At 45.3% G+C, this 17,252-nt stretch overlaps 1 protein-coding gene across 3 annotated transcripts in view; it reads right to left on the bottom strand.

Moving 5' to 3' along the window:
- Positions 1-17,252, bottom strand: part of ELP2 (elongator acetyltransferase complex subunit 2) — a 405,605-nt gene that overhangs the window by 90,062 nt on the left and 298,291 nt on the right. For all 3 annotated transcript variants that reach the window (XM_063922926.1, XM_063922927.1, XM_063922928.1), the window contains one exon: positions 10,903-10,972. In XM_063922926.1, the coding sequence (XP_063778996.1) occupies positions 10,903-10,972 (70 nt within the window). The remainder of the gene's footprint in view (positions 1-10,902; positions 10,973-17,252) is intronic.

Below are 17,252 nucleotides of genomic sequence, written 5' to 3'. Positions count from 1 at the left end.
GGGGGTGACATCCCTTCTAAAGGCATCTGCTCCGCCTCCACATCATTATCCTCATCAAACATGTCGACACAGCCGTACCGACACACCGCACACACACAAGGAATGCTCCGAATGAGGACAGGACCCACAAAAGCCCTTTGGGGGGACAGAGTGAGAGTATGCCAGCACACACCAGAGCGCTATATAATGCAGGGACTAACTGAGTTATGTCCCCTATAGCTGCTTTTTATATTATGTATTGCGCCCAAATTTAGTGCCCCCCCTGTCTGTTTTTACCCTGTTCTGAAGTGTAGACTGCAGGGGAGAGCCAGGGAGCTTCCTTCCAGCGGATCTGTGAAGGAGAAATGGCGCCAGTGTGTCTGAGGGAGATAGCTCCGCCCCTTTTCCGCGGCCTATTCTCCCGCTTTTTTCTGGATTCTGGCAGGGGAATTTACCACATATATAGCCTCTAGGGCTGTATATTGTGGTATTTTTGCCAGCCAAGGTGTTTTTATTGCAGCTCAGGGCGCCCCCCCCCCAAGCGCCCTGCACCCTCAGTGACCGGAGTGTGAAGTGTGCATGAGGAGCAATGGCGCACAGCTGCAGTGCTGTGCGCTACCTTGGTGAAGACTTATGTCTTCTGCCGCCGATTTTCCGGACTTCTTCTTGCTTCTGGCTCTGTAAGGGGGACGGCGGCGCGGCTCCGGGACCGAACACCAAGGACTGGGCCTGCGGTCGATCCCTCTGGAGCTAATGGTGTCCAGTAGCCTAAGAAGCCCAATCCGGCTGCAAGCAGGCGAGTTCGCTTCTTCTCCCCTTAGTCCCTCGCTGCAGTGAGCCTGTTGCCAGCAGGTCTCACTGAAAATAAAAAACCTAAAACTATACTTTCTTTCTAAGGGCTCAGGAGAGCCCCTAGTGTGCATCCAACCTCGGCCGGGCACGAAATCTAACTGAGGCTTGGAGGAGGGTCATAGTGGGAGGAGCCAGTGCACACCAGGTAGTCCTAAATCTTTCTAGAGTGCCCAGCCTCCTTCGGAGCCCGCTATTCCCCATGGTCCTTACGGAGTTCCCAGCATCCACTAGGACGTTAGAGAAATACATCCATATAGCCCTGGGGGTTATATGTGATGTATTTTCGCCAGCCAAGGTGTTTTTATTGCTGCTCAGGGCGCCCCACCCCAGCGCCCTGCACCCTCAGTGACCGGAGTGTGAAGTGTGCCTGAGGAGCAATGGCGCACAGCTGCAGTGCTGTGCGCTACCTTGGTGAAGACTGGATGTCTTCTGCCGCCGATTTTCCGGACCTCTTCTTGCTTCTGGCTCTGTAAGGGGGCCGGCGGCGCGGCTCTGGGACCGGACTCCGAGGCTGGGCCTGTGTTCGGTCCCTCTGGAGCTAATGGTGTCCAGTAGCCAAGAAGCCCAAGCTGGCTGCAAGCAGGCAGGTTCGCTTCTTCTCCCCTTAGTCCCTCGATGCAGTGAGCCTGTTGCCAGCAGGTCTCACTGAAAATAAAAAAACTAAAACTAAACTTTTTCTAAGAAACTCAGGAGAGCCTCCTAGAATGCACCCTTCTCGGCCGGGCACAAAAATCTAACTGAGGCTTGGAGGAGGGTCATAGGGGGAGGAGCCAGTGCACACCAGGTAGTCCTAAAGCTTTACTTTTGTGCCCAGTCTCCTGCGGAGCCGCTATTCCCCATGGTCCTTACGGAGTTCCCAGCATCCACTAGGACGTCAGAGAAATACATATAAACAAACATGAGTTAATAAATATATAGGTACATAGTTGTCTTAATTAACATGCGTTTCCATTGTGTGAAAACAACCTTATTTTTCAACTGTAGTTTATTATTGATTTGTTTTAAATAAAGGTCCCATAGAGAGAACTTCCGGTGGGCTGGCCAACTTTTTAACTGAGCTCCTCCATGGCTTCCCTGGACCCCTACCAAAGGGCCATCAAAACTAGCGGTGAAGGGTCCCTGCTGTCATCGGGACCCTCAGGATACTGGTGGTCAAAAGAAAGTCCATTGTTCAGCTCTCCGTCCATGCTGCATCCCGGGAATGTTGAGACGCCAGTTCTCACACCTCAGTGAAGGCCGCAATCTTGCCATCTCCTTGTGGCTCTATGCTTACAATACCTCCTGTACAGTAGCTGCTGTTACACCTCCCGCCCAGCAAATCTCCCTCACACAGAAGGCTCCACACAGGCTTTGGTGCACAGCTTCAGTCCCTCCGGAGCTAGACTCATTGGCGCTATATGGGCCGCGGCTACTCTCTATAAAGAGATCTGCCAACTTCCGGTCCCGGCGTTTTGCGATGCCCCACCACTTCAGTAGCTTTATGGCAAGTCTCTCTGGTCAGCAGGTCTGACCAGAGCCTCCCCACAGCGTTTGTCACTGGCTCCTGTAGCATCTCCTGTAGCAACCTTTGTTCCTTTCCCTCTCAGTAACAACTGGGAACATTTTCTATTGTCAGTCTATCAAATCACATTATTTTGCTGCCACTGTCAGGGTTTTTAACACTTTCACTCTCACTCTACAAGATGAAGAACTATGCAGCCATACAGCAGCGAGGTCCCAGAAGAGGTGCTGCAGCCAAAACACCACCTCCCTCTCCATTAACTCCCCCGAAGAGAGGATGTATCAGACGTAGTGGGGGATTCTTCTCGCTAAACCTCTCACTCCTTACAGCGGTGACAAAAAATTGTCTGGTGTCATGTTATTGAACACCTCTGTTGACACGGCCATGGCGCAGTTAGGTTTAGGCACACTCCGGGGGGTGGTGTGTGTGTGTGTGGAGTTAGGGTTAGGCTGCGGGGTGGGGGAGTTTAGGATTAGGCTACAGAGAGGTGAGGGGGGCGTTAGACATCACAATGGGGATGTTAGGCACTAAGAAGGGAGGGTTAGGTTTTGGCTGCGGAAAGGAAGGGGTTAGGTTTAGGCACCACCGGAGGGAGGATAGGGTTAGGCACCAATAGGGAAGGTTAGCATTAGGCTGTGGACAGAGAGGGTTAGGGGGCAGGAATGGGAGGTTAGGATACTTACCTCACCCGTGTCAGGCTACTGACCGTCGCATCCTGGCCGCTGGGATTTCATACTGAATCCCTTTAGACACTTGTGAAAAATGTTTATCATAGTTATGTTAGCATTTGAAGTTTTTTTATTTTTTTATTAATTAGTTCTAAAGGTGGTCATCTATATTTTAGAAGTAATCTACCCTGTATTGTAAGGGTGGTTGAGCTTTGTAAATTTCTACAAAGTCAGTCTTTAGTACTCACTAAACCTGAAAAAACTTTCTAAAACATTAACATAAAACGTAAAATTGACATTATACATTTATGATAATGTCAACTTAAAAAAATTCAAGTTAAACTCAAACAAAAATGTATACAAGAACGTTATTTGTTATGGTTATTGTGACCGGACAGTCCCGTACGAAAGCCCTTACCGCTTTTGCGTCCCGTGCCCAGTACACAGAATGGATCTTTAGGTCACACAGGACCTGGCCACATGGGGATTCCCGCTTAACGTCAGTAACCGCCTGTTACGGACTCCACCCACTGCGCAGTGGGTGGCTTTACGCTGCCAAACTCCTAACCTGCAGTGGCGTTTGGAATCACGGTTCTGCTCTGTATGCGTCGACACGCCGCTTTACCACCCCTGTGTGGTGTTTGACGAATCCCCAAACGTTGCTTGCCCAAGCACAGCACGGTAAGCAGGCCGAAGGCGGAGCTTGGAGACGCTGGTTACACCCTGGACAGCCGGTAAACGGAGCTAGGTTTCGCCTAGCCCTGCAGGTCACAAGATGAAGCGGTCGTCTTTAGGCAGAAGATCTTTATTTGCCCAAATAGTCTTAAGAAAGACTCTTCCCTATTGCTAGGGGCAACAGCAATACAGCAAGATGTTACAGCAGAATGAAAATTGTATAATACACTGGAGGCTCACAGGCTTCCTCTTTTTGTCTCAATTCTACACACAGTACCACAGGAGGTAAGCCCTCCCTGTCTTCTCCAACCAATCGGGTTATCGCACAAAATATAAATAAATACAAGTTACATTTCAAAAGTTAAGAATAATAAGAATTTACTCACCGGTAATTCTATTTCTCGTAGTCCGTAGTGGATGCTGGGAACTCCGTAAGGACCATGGGGAATAGCGGGCTCCGAAGGAGGCTGGGCACTCTAGAAAGATCTTAGACTACCTGGTGTGCACTGGCTCCTCCCACTATGACCCTCCTCCAAGCCTCAGTTAGGACACCGTGCCCGGACGAGCGTACACAATAAGGAAGGATTTTGAATCCCGGGTAAGACTCATACCAGCCACACCAATCACACCGTATAACTCGTGATATGAAACCCAGTTAACAGTATGAAACAACCGAGCCTCTCAACAGATGGCTCAACAATAACCCGATTTAGTTAACAATAACTACGTACAAGTATTGCAGATACACCGCACTTGGGACGGGCGCCCAGCATCCACTACGGACTACGAGAAATAGAATTACCGGTGAGTAAATTCTTATTTTCTCTGACGTCCTAGTGGATGCTGGGAACTCCGTAAGGACCATGGGGATTATACCAAAGCTCCCAAACGGGCGGGAGAGTGCGGATGACTCTGCAACACCGAATGAGAGAACTCCAGGTCCTCCTCAGCCAGGGTATCAAATTTATAGAATTTTGCAAACGTGTTTGCCCCTGACCAAGTAGCAGCTCGGCAAAGCTGTAAAGCCGAGACCCCTCGGGCAGCCGCCCAAGATGAGCCCACCTTCCTCGTGGAATGGGCATTGACAGATATTGGCTGTGGCAGGCCTGCCACAGAATGTGCAAGCTGAATTGTACTACAAATCCAACGAGCAATAGTCTGCTTAGAAGCAGGAGCACCCAGCTTGTTGGGTGCATATAGGATAAACAGCGAGTCAGATTTTCTGACTCCGGCCGTCCTGGAAACATATATTTTCAGGGCCCTGACCACGTCTAACAACTTGGAGTCCTCCAAGTCCCTAGTAGCTGCAGGCACCACAATAGGCTGGTTCAGGTGAAACGCTGACACCACCTTAGGGAGAAACTGGGGACGAGTCCTCAATTCTGCCCTATCCATATGGAAAATCAGATAAGGGCTTTTACAGGACAAAGCCGCCAATTTTGATACTCGCCTGGCCGAAGCCAAGGCCAATAACATGACCACCTTCCACGTGAGATATTTCAGATCCACGGTTTTTAGTGGTACAAACCAATGTGATTTTAAGAAACTCAACACCACGTTGAGATCCCAAGGTGCCACAGGGGGCACAAACAGGGGCTGAATATGCAGCACTCCCTTTACAAAAGTCTGAACTTCAGGTACTGAAGCTAGTTCTTTTTGAAAGAAAATCGACAGAGCCGAGATCTGTACCTTAATGGAGCCCAGTTTTAGGCCCATATTCACTCCTGCTTGCAGGAAATGCAGAAATCGACCTAGTTGAAATTCCTCTATTGGGGCCTTTTCGGCCTCACACCATGCAACATACTTCCGCCATATGCGGTGATAATGATTTGCTGTAACCTCTTTCCTAGCTTTAATAAGCGTAGGAATGACTTCCTCCGGAATTCCCTTTTCCTTCAGGATCCGGCGTTCAACCGCCATGCCGTCAAACGCAGCCGCGGTAAGTTTTGGAACAGACAGAGCCCCTGCTGCCGCAGATCCTGTCTGAGCGGCAGAGGCCATGGGTCCTCTGATATAATTTTTTGAAGTTCTGGGTACCAAGCTCTTCTTGGCCAATCCGGAACCACGAGTATCGTTCTTACTCCTCGCCTTCTTCTTATTATTCTCAATACCTTTGGTATGAGGGGCAGAGGAGGGAACACATAAAACGACTGGTACACCCACGGTGTTACCAGAGCGTCCACAACTATCGCCTGAGGGTCCCTTGACCTGGCGCAATATCTTTTATAGCTTTTTGTTGAGGCGGGACGCCATCATGTCCACCTGTGGCCTTTCCCAAAGGTGTACAATCCTTTGGAAGACTTCTGGATGAAGTCCCCACTCTCCCGGGTGGAGGTCGTGTCTGCTGAGAAGATCAGCTTCCCAGTTGTCCACTCCGGGAATGAACACTGTTGACAGTGCTAACACATGATTTTCCGTCCATCGGAGAATCCTTGTGGCTTTTGCCATCGCCATCCTGCTTCTTGTGTCGCCCTGTCGGTTTACATGGGCGACCGCCGTGATGTTGTCTGATTGGATCAGTACCGGCTGGTTTTGAAGCAGAGGCCTTGCCTGTGTAGAGAAGTCACCTGACTTGACCAAAGTCCTTGGAATTTTCTTCCCTGTGTGACTGCCCCCATCCTCAAAGGCTGGCCTCCATGGTCACTAGGACCTAGTCCAGTATGTCGAACCTGCGGCCCTCCTTAAGATGGGCACTCTGCAGCCACCATTTTAGAGATACCCTGGTCCTTGGAGACAGGGTTATCAGCCGATGCATTTGAAGATGCGATCCGGACCACTTGTCCAACAGGTCCCACTGAAAAGTTCTTGCATGGAACCTGCCGAATGGGATTGCTTCGTAGGAAGCTACCCTTTTTCCCAGGATTCGCGTGCAATGATGCACCGATACCTGTTTTGGCTTCAGGAGGTCTCTGACTAGAGATGACAGCTCCTTGGCTTTCTCCTCCCGGAGAAACACTTATTTCTGGACTGTGTCCAGAACCATCCCCAGGAACAGTAGACGTGTCATAGGAACCAGCTGTGACTTTGGACTGTTTAGAATCCAACTCTGCTGTTGTAGCACTTTCCAAAATAGTGCTACCCCGACTAGCAACTGCTCCTTGGACCTCGCCCTTATAAGGAGATTGTCCAAGTACGGGATAATTAAAAACTCCCTTTTTTCGAAGGAGTATCATCATTTCGGTCATTACCCCGGTAAACACCCTCGGTGCCTTGTACAGTCCTGTCTGGACTTGGTAATGGTAATCCTGTACCACAAATCTGAGGTACTTCTGGCGAGGATGGTAAATGGGGACATGCAGGTAAGCATCCTTGATGTCCTGGGATACCATGTAATCCCCCTCGTCCAGGCTTGCAATAACCGCCCCGAGCGATTCCATCTTGAACTTGAATTTTTTTTTTTTTTTTTATGTATGTGTTCAAGGATTTTAATATAAATGGGTCACACCGAACCATGCGGTTTCGGTACCCCCACCCGTGTAGAATAGTAACCCCGTCCTTGTTGAAGTAGGGGCACTTGAGTATTACCTGTTGGGAATACTGCTTATTAATTGCCTTTAGTACAGCCTCCCTGCCTGAGGGAGTTGTCGGCAAGCCATAATCTAGGAAACGGCTGGGGGGAGATATCTCGAATTCCAGCTTGTATCCCTGACATACTTCTTGAAAGAAACAGGGATCCACCTGTGAGCGAGCCCACTTATCGCTGAAATTTTTTTTAGACGGCCCCCCACCGTACCTGGCTACACCTGTGGAGCCCCCGTGTCATGCTGTGGGCTCAGAGGAAGCGAGAGAAGAATTTTGAATCTGGGAGCAGGCTGACTGGTGCAGCTTTTTCCCTCTTCCCTTGTCTCTGTACAGAAGGGAAACACCTTTGACCCGCTTGCTTTTCTGAAGCCGAAAGGACTGTACCTGATACAGTGCTTTCTTAGTCTGTGAGGAAACCTGAGGTAAAAATATTTCTTCCCAGCTGTGGCTGTGGATACGAGGTCCCAGAGACCACCCCCAAATAATTCCTCACCCTTATAAGGCAGAATCTTTTTAAAGTCAGCATCACCTGTCCCGTGACAGGTCTCTAATACCCTCCTGACAGAATGGACATTACATTAATTTTGGATGCCAGCCGGCAAAATACCCCTCTGTGCATCCCTCATATATAAGATGACGTCTTTAATATGTTCTCATGTTTGACAGGGTCACCGACCACGCTGCAGCAGCACGATCTGCAGGTCTCCGTCTAGTACCTGAGTGTGTAAATACAGACTTCAGGATATCCTCCTGTCTTTTATCAACAGGTACCTTCAAAGTGGCCATTCCTAAAACGGCAGTGCCACCTTTTTTGACAACCGTGTGAGCGCCTTATCCACCCTAGGGTATATCTCCCAGCGTAACTTATCCTCCTGGCGGGAAAGGGTACGCCATCAGTAACTTTTTAGAAATTACCAGTTTCTAAACGGGGGAACCCACGCTTTTCACACACTTCATTTATTCATCTGATGGGGGAACAAAACACTGCCTGTTTTTTCTCCTCAAACCTAAAAACCCATTTTTAGAGGTGCTTGGGTTAATGTCAGAAATGTGTAACACATTTTTTATTGCCGGGATCAAGTCACGGATGTTCCTAGTGGATTGTGTATATGTCTCAACCTTGTCGACACTGGAGTCAGACTCCGTGTCGACATCTGTGTCTGCCATCTGAGAGAGCGGGCGTTTTTGAGCCCCTGATGGCCTTTGAGACGCCTGGGCAGGCGCGGGCTGAGAAGCCGGCTGTCCCACAGCTGTTACGTCATCCACCCTTTTATGTAAGGAGTTGACACTGTCGGTTAATACCTTTCACCTATCCATCCACTCTGGTGTCGGCCCCACAGGGGGCTACATCACATATATCGGCCTCTGCTCCGTCACCATATAAGCCTCCTCATTCAACATGTCGACACAGCCGTACCGACACACCGCAGACACACAGGGAATGCTCTAAACGAGGACAGGACCCACAAAAGCCCTTTGGGGGGACAGAGTGAGAGTATGCCAGCACACACCAGAGCGCTATATAATGCAGGGACTAACTGAGTTATGTCCCCTATAGCTGCTTTTTTTATATATGTATACTGCGCCTAAATTAAATGCCCCCCCTCTCTTTTTTAACCCTTTGTAAACTGCAGGGGAGAGCTAGGGAGCTTCCCTCCATCGGAGCTGTGAGGGAAAATGGCGCCAGTGTGCTTGAGGGAGATAGCTCCGCCCCTTTTCCGCGGCCTATTCTCCCTCTTTTTTATGGAATCTGGCAGGGGTATTTACCTCATATATAGCCCCTGGGGCTATATATTGAGGTATTTTTGCCAGCCAAGGTGTTTTTATTGCTGCCTCAGGGCGCCCCCCCCCCCAGCGCCCTGCACCCTCAGTGACCGGAGTGTGAAGTGTGAGAGGAGCAATGGCGCACAGCTGCAGTGCTGTGCGCTACCTTGGTGAAGACTGAGTCTTCATGCCGCCGATTTTCCGGACCATCTTCTTGCTTCTGGCTCTGTAAGGGGGACGGCGGCGCGGCTCCGGGACCGAACACCAAGGACTGGGCCTGCGGTCGATCCCTCTGGAGCTAATGGTGTCCAGTAGCCTAAGAAGCCCAATCCGGCTGCAAGCAGGCGAGTTCGCTTCTTCTCCCCTTAGTCCCTCGCTGCAGTGAGCCTGTTGCCAGCAGGTCTCACTGAAAATAAAAAAACCTAAGTCTATTTCTTTCTAAGAGCTCAGGAGAGCCCCTAGTGTGCATCCAACCTCGGCCGGGCACGAAATCTAACTGAGGCTTGGAGGAGGGTCATAGTGGGAGGAGCCAGTGCACACCAGGTAGTCTAAGATCTTTCTAGAGTGCCCAGCCTCCTTCGGAGCCCGCTATTCCCCATGGTCCTTACGGAGTTCCCAGCATCCACTAGGACGTCAGAGAAAACATAAAGCACATTCTGCTCCTTTTCATATATAACCAAACCAGTGTGCTTTCCCAAACACAATCTGATTAACATGTTCCTGTCTCTTTCACAAATGTAAATATAACTTGAATCTCAATTGCATTCATCCTCTCACACAGACAACGTTCTTATAAGTTAAACATGAATCTGCATCCTAGATAATGCAGCCTAAGAAATGTTACATCAAACTGTTGTTAAACGAAACCCACTAGTTTGCCTTCGTAAAGCACAATCTGATTTAGCAGCCACTTGTGTCTCCATGCAAAACCAGTTTTGACTTATCACACCACAGGGGATGCTGAAAGCGCAGTCTTCTTTCTAAACCTTAGTTTGTACCTGAAAGAGAATGTTTGCCCACCAAAAGGCCTGCTAATCGACACCCTGCTTTAGCTAGGACAATTAACATACGACTTCCTATGCAAATGTGTCTCAAGAACAATTGTCAAGGTCTTTTAGAAACAAAATACCTTGTACTTTTCTCATAAGTGCTCTGTCCATGCAGTTCTATTACCGTGCAGTCCATAATTCTCCAACTACGCACAGCGCAGCAATATAACATATTAAGACACATTATTAAACATACATTTAGTTATGTATAGTGCATGGTGCCTAGAGCCAAGTGTTCCTTTTTAAAATGGAACCTAGTGCCCATTGTCCAAATGGTGCCTGGCAGCTGAGGCTTAATCCCTTCAGTGCCGCGGCCGCCATTACACGTGTGGCTGGGAGGTCTCTCCGGCCACAGTTATGTACAGATGTGTCCTCATACATCTTCCCTCAATACGCCATGCAGCACGAGATGCCTGGCATGAGTCAGCTGGCAGCTCCCAGTAAGCTCTGTTAATGTCAGGCGTCTTTTTTTTGTTGTTGCAGAAAATTTGTCTTATTCGCATCACTATGTGACTAAGATGGCATGCCTTTACTTTATGTGTGTCTGTATCTGCATGTGGAATGGTACAATTACATAGCATTTCGTATACAGATACAGCCGCAGTCACACACCTCTAGAATATAGGAATACCACATATTTTATCAGCATAAACTGCTTGTGCATCCTATTTGCAGAGCAACTCGACTTTGATTAATTTAAATGGAAAAGGCTGCACATAAAGACACTCAGCGCTACAGAGTAGGGCTGTTTAAACAGAACTGCAGCAAGGACGTAGGACACATCTGTAGTGCCTCTTTAATGATATAAAAATGGCAGCAATTAATAGTGTAATTATTTGATTTCTATAGCTCTGCTAATATTAATACTAAGAATAAAAACTATTAACCTTACCATGAAAGACTGCTTTATTCGACAACCCTAAAGCAGGAACAGTAGCACCTTCAGGAAGATTGGTGTCTTCCTGCAATAAAAAAAAGAAGTGTATAATCAATACTGCATACAAACCCCCCAAATAAATACATTTTCAATTGGGGGAAAAAACTATTGTTCTATTTTTTTTTTAAATCAAAAAATACCTAAGAAAAGTAGGTTTTAGTTTATCCATGACCTGGAAATGCTTTGTTTAAACTGAAAATAACCAATGTAAAGATGAACAAACATATATGGAATTGTTGTTCTAGATCTTTTAATAGTTACAGTAACACTAGCTGACTTTTTTTTAACCAAGTTTCACAACTTTAGAATTCTGTCAACATACAATTATTCAACAAAGCCTGCTATAATAAAGTTATATTGCTGAGCTAGTGGCCCATATATGTGAAAACTAGTTATTTTCTTGCCCCATTAGTTATCTGTGGTGATATCTTGTAAAGTGCATTTTTCAGTCACTGGCATGATTTTGTTTTGGAAAATTATCAATATTGTCAATTTACAGTGAATTACATCCTATTATTTATAAAGATAGTTAATTTAATTATGTCCGCATGATTATGATGTTATAGGTATCATATGGTCTTATGACATCAATTCTTGAATGGTTACCTCCTGAACTCTGTACTCAATTACAATTAATTTAATCTAAATAAATGAAAACAATTTAGCCAAGTAAATGAAGCAGATGAGACTTGAAGGACACAGAAAGTCACATATGTGAGGACCTTGATAAAGTATAAAGAAGCTAAATGGATAATAAATATTTGACCACTGATCAAATATAATATAGAGGCAAAAATAATAATTATACAAAAAAAAACAACAAAACATGAAGTGAGATAAAGGCCATGATCCAATTAGCCACAGCAGATTACCACAGGCCAACTGATCTCCCGGGGCTCAATAAGCCCCAGGGATTCCCCATTAACTAGGTTACCAGGTGCTGCGACCCTGTTAATGCACAAATCCATGAAGTTATCACAGATTCTGTGTGTTATCACTCGTTAACCCGTTTAGTTACCAGGCATTAACAAGCTGATTGGGTGAAAAAGGGAGTGCAATTGGATAGCCCCAGGCATTACAGTTCAAGGTTACCCCCCTTTATCACCTGCAGTAATTTACCGCAGGTATTTGAATCCTGGGCAAAAATGTATTAAAATTTGTTTTACATTTTTTTAGGAATGAATGAGAAAAGCGGTGGTTACTATGAGGCTTTTTTTAAATAAACTTCATCTGTTTCTTAGATTGCTGAAGACCATTGTGCTGTGGCCCCTACAGCATGACAGAGATCCAATCTTCCCTTATGGTTATCATATGAATAAGAAAACAGCTGTCAACACTGATTTTTAAATGTAAAGAGGACTCTGACAGCTCAACAGAACATTTCTTAGGGGAACAAGACATATCATATCATGACAACATTGTTTTTTAAAGGCATTCGTTTTTATCTTATTTAACATTGTATTAACTTATGTTACCAATGTACTAGAGCGTTCTAACTTACGTTACCAATGTACTAGAGCGTTCTAACTTATGTTACCAATGTACCAGAGAGTTCTTATTAATATTTTGGGGGTGTTAAAATGGGTTATTTTATGAAAACCATTTTACGCATTTATTTTTTATTCACTAGCAGTATGGAGGCACAGTGATTAGCATAAGTGGCACATTTCAATGTAAACATCAGTTTAATGAAGTGTACTGCGTGTATTGTCCCCTTATTTGCATACAGACATGCCATCAAGGGGGGGCAGTGAGGACCCCAGTCCCGGGGCCGAATGGAGATGGGGCCCAGGTGGCAGCAGTGAGTATCGGAGTCCAGGCCAGCTGCCTGTCTGCGCAAGCAGCCACGGAGGGACAGAGCCACGGCGGTATTCTTACTACAGAGCCGGCTGTGCGCCAATCGAAGGTAAACCTCGCGGACCAGCATCCAATCAGGAGCTGCCGAGTGGCAGCTCCTGATTGGATGCTGGTCTGTGAGCTCCGATTGACTCACAGCCGGCTCTGTAGTAAGAACACAGCCGCAGCTTTGTCACTCCGTGATGTGGCTGCCTGCCGGTGCACAGACAACTGACCCTGTCCCCGATCCTCACTGCTGCCACCCGGGCCCCCTCAAGATGGTAAGTCTGGGGGATGCAAGGTGTAGCAGTGAGGCAGTGTGTGTGGTGGTGGGAGGGGGTCCTGTCTGATTTGTCAGTCCTGGGCCCCATCATTTCTTTTCTTAAATTAGAGTAATTTTTATTATTTTACTTATAAAAAAAAAAAATACACATTACATTAACATACAAAACATACACATACCGTTTCAAATTTGGCCCATTATTACAATAGCTTTAATTATATATCTGTCTCCGTAATGGCTAGCTCCGCAGTCCCCAATCCACTTCCACAATTTTAATACTTAATTTTTCAATCTAAATATATTTGTTTTAACATAAATTAGTATTATACTTACAATAATCAATATCGTGTTTTCTTCTTTCTTTGTGGTTTTTAAATATTTATTACTATTTTATTTTATTTTTTTTGTTGTGAAGTTTTCATTTTCATATTTTCAATGAAAAAAAAATTCTCAATAGTGATTCAATATAATTTTTATATATATTTGTGTCATATTCATTTATTACATGTCAAATTGTGGAATATCGATTGTGACTGCTTTGCCGGGCCTCGTTCCTCAATTCCTAGCCTGTATATAATGGATACCATTTTTTCGAACTACCTACCTCAGTGCAACGTGTTCTACTTCTCATATTTGCCCATATATATTTCTTCCTATAGCTTATTTTTATGTCAATTACTTTTGCCTTAAACCATCTCCCTCACTACATTATAGTATCTCGACTGGAGCCATCTATTCCTTCTATATTTACTCTCTGCATTCCGGTAGATATATATATGTTTCTCATGAGCTATTGTTGTATTGACTAGTGTTTTCCACTCCCTAAAGACTGGACCCTCTGGTGCTAACCACGCTCTAGCTATAACTACCTTGGCCAATGAACATAAATTATTCAAGTATTGTTTAGCATATGTCAATATTATAACCTTAACAACTACCTAATACACATGTTCTTGTTGTAATTATTGACCTTGCTATACCAGTACTGGCTATTGCCCGGATAACGCTATTCCAAAAACCGCTTACCACTGGACATGTTATGAGCCACGGCAGTGACTCATTCCTGTTTTCATTTTGCTCATGTATTTTATGTTATATTTTTGTTTGCATGCCAGGATTTCTCATGTACTTGTTTAGAGTACTGCTGTTGGCAGCTTGTGGTGAGCCTGTGAAATTGCAGCCTGTTTCCTATGTGTTCAGCCTCACCTGTCAGGTAATTAGGTCTTTATGTGGTGAGTCTGTGTACTGCAGTCTGTCTCTTGTACGTGTAGCGTCACCTGACAGTAATTAGGCCATTACCTTGTGCCTGTCTTCCAGCTATCCTGATTGGGGCGTGCTTCCTTTATTACTCAGCTTGCCCTGCATCCACAGCTGGTAATAGAAGTAGATTATTGTACCTGTATGTTCCTGGTTAACTTCCTGCAAACCTGTTCCTGGTCCTTGTCTGTAATTCCTGGTTCCAGTCTGAACTCCTGGTGCCCTGGTCCTGGTTCCTGTTCGGATCGTGTCCAGTCAAGAGTCCTGTTCAGTTTCCAGCTCTGTCGGCCAGTCATTGGAACTCCCCTGTGTTGTTCTCTTGTGGTATCGTGAGTCTGCAGCTCTGCCGCATTCTGCGTCAGAGGCCGCATTATTACCTTTCTGTTGTGCTGTGATCTGGAAACTTTGACTGATCGATTCTTGTCCAGATCTTGCCAGCCAGTGTTCAGGTTTTCGTGGAGTATCCACGCTAACAGTTCTTTATTTATATTTCTCTCTTTAACATCCCTGAGCATTGTTGCTCTCACTATTTATTTGCGTATAACATCTAAAACCATTGTTGGTCTCATTATCACTCGTGCATTGGTGTTGCAGGGTTAGTTAGGTTCCCCCTTACTCACTCGCAGTCTCAGGTGGTGCCTTGTCACTTTATAAGACCGGGGGCATCGGAGTTTAGGCAGACTCAATTCGCCCATTCAAACGCAGCTGCCGTGGGCACAAGAACTTTAGCACCGCAGGCACCATCCGACCACTAAGGATAAGGGAGTCAGGGCGAGAGCATGAGTTGCTGCAGTCATTCATACTGGCCGCAGCTTCACTCATGAGTACTGGAACTCCCTAGTTCTCACATATTCAGTAGAGTTACAGGTCCTCAATCTGTAACATTGTACTCAGTCTGTAACAGGACATTCACAAATTAAGTGCCAAAAAGTACCTACTGCAATCTTACATCTTGGACATTTATCTGTTTTTATTTCTTAAGTCTGACTGGAGTAAGATATGTCCTGTGGAGAATATTCAGTTGAATATGTTGAAATCTAACCGGATTAGTGGCCTTTTTTGGAGACGCAATTGCAGTTTTTCATATTTCATTAATTGGTCCAATATCAATTTCCCACTTCTTTTTTAGACTAGGAAGATATTCACAGTGATGTCTACTTAACAGGAATGCATATAACTGCAAAATTACTTTATTAGGTCCTAAGGCTTTCAGGAAAGTTTTTATCCGAGAGTCCACTATATGAGGGTGCGATCCGGAAAACTGAATATTAAAGGAATGTCTTAACTGTAAATATCTAAAGAAGTATGCCGAGGGTAATTGGAACTCATCCTTCAACAAAGAGAAGGATTTTATCCCAGTTGCCTCATATATCTGACCTATGCAATCTATACCTTTCGAACCCCATACTTTATCTACTTGTAAATACCTTAGTTCCTTTAAACTTTTAGATTTAAATAATGGAGTATCTGAATCCAATCCTTCATATATTTTAACAAACTCAATACCTGGCCCCAGATTCTAATCGTCTGATTTACAATACTTGAGTTTTTCACATCTAATACCCCCGCACATAGAGCCTGAATGGGAATATGACCAGGTGATATTTGTGAAATCAATTCCTGGATCATATAATTTTCCATATCTTCCCTTACTCATGTCCTCAATTGTGCTAGCTGAGCAGCAAAGTAATATTTACAATTGGGTAGGGATACTCAACCAAATTGCCATGGCGTTATTAACCTATTTAACTGTATTCTAGAATTTTGTTTCCTCCATATCAGTGTATACATACCGTTTACTTTCCTAAAGATCTATTCTGGAATATAGCAAGAGGGCTGTGGCAATACATACAACAACTTACTGTATGCTGAAATATAATTTTCTATTAAAGTTAGTGGTAACTTAGTTCATGATTTGATTTTAAGCTGTAAATATTCTAACAATGGTTGCACATTTAAAGAAACATAATCCTTTGGGGTATTCTTAATCCATATTCCCAAGTACTTAAATCGCCTTACCCATTGAAGAGGAATCCCATCTAAGGAATTTTCCGGGGGTGTTCCCCAAAGCGGTAGAATATGAGATTTAGCCCAGTTTATATTTAATCCAGAATACAGTCAAAATTTACTAACCACTTGGAGAATCACTGGCATTGAAACTTTATAATCAGAAAGGAATAAAAGTCAGTCATCAGCATACAATGCTACAGTATCCCTTCTTTCTTCAACTCCAAAGCCCATTATCTCTGGGTGAGCTCTTATAATACATGCAAACGGTTCTACTGCTATTGCAAATAATGAAGGGGAAAGAGTAAATCCCTGTCTAGTTCAACTAAAAATTGAGTAGGGAGTTGAAACATACCCATTTATAGATATTCTGGCCCTAGGGGTGACATAATAGGATTTTAGTACCTAACGGCAAATCCTTTTCTCTTAGTCCGTAGAGGATGCTGGGGACTCCGTAAGGACCATGGGGTCTAGACGGATCCGCAGGAGCTTGGGCTCACTATAAAGACTTAAACTGGGTGTGAACTGGCTCCTCCCTCTATGCCCCTCCTCCAGACCTCAGTTAGAAAACTGTGCCCAGGAGAGATGGACATTTCGAGGAAAGAATTTATAAACACGGTGAGTGTCATACCAGCTCACACCACAAACACACCGCAGAACGTGGCATTCAATAGAAAGCCAGCCAACGGCATGAAAAAACACAGCCACATGCTGAGAGAATATGTAACACAACCTGTGTGCCAACACAACCAATAATAAGACACCGCATGCCATGGCATGAACAACGTCCGCAACAGTCTGACAGAGAAGAAACACCACTAGAGTGTAACCAAAAACAATAACTGCAGACAAAGTACGCACTGGGACGGGCGCCCAGCATCCTCTACGGACTAAGAGAAAAGGATTTACCGGTACTAAAATC

The sequence above is a fragment of the Pseudophryne corroboree genome, chromosome 5 (assembly GCF_028390025.1).
Source record: "Pseudophryne corroboree isolate aPseCor3 chromosome 5, aPseCor3.hap2, whole genome shotgun sequence".
In the NCBI taxonomy this organism is placed as follows: Eukaryota; Metazoa; Chordata; class Amphibia; order Anura; family Myobatrachidae; genus Pseudophryne; species Pseudophryne corroboree.
The sequence above is the reverse complement of the archived record's forward strand: the minus strand, read 5'-3'. Positions and strand labels throughout refer to the sequence as shown.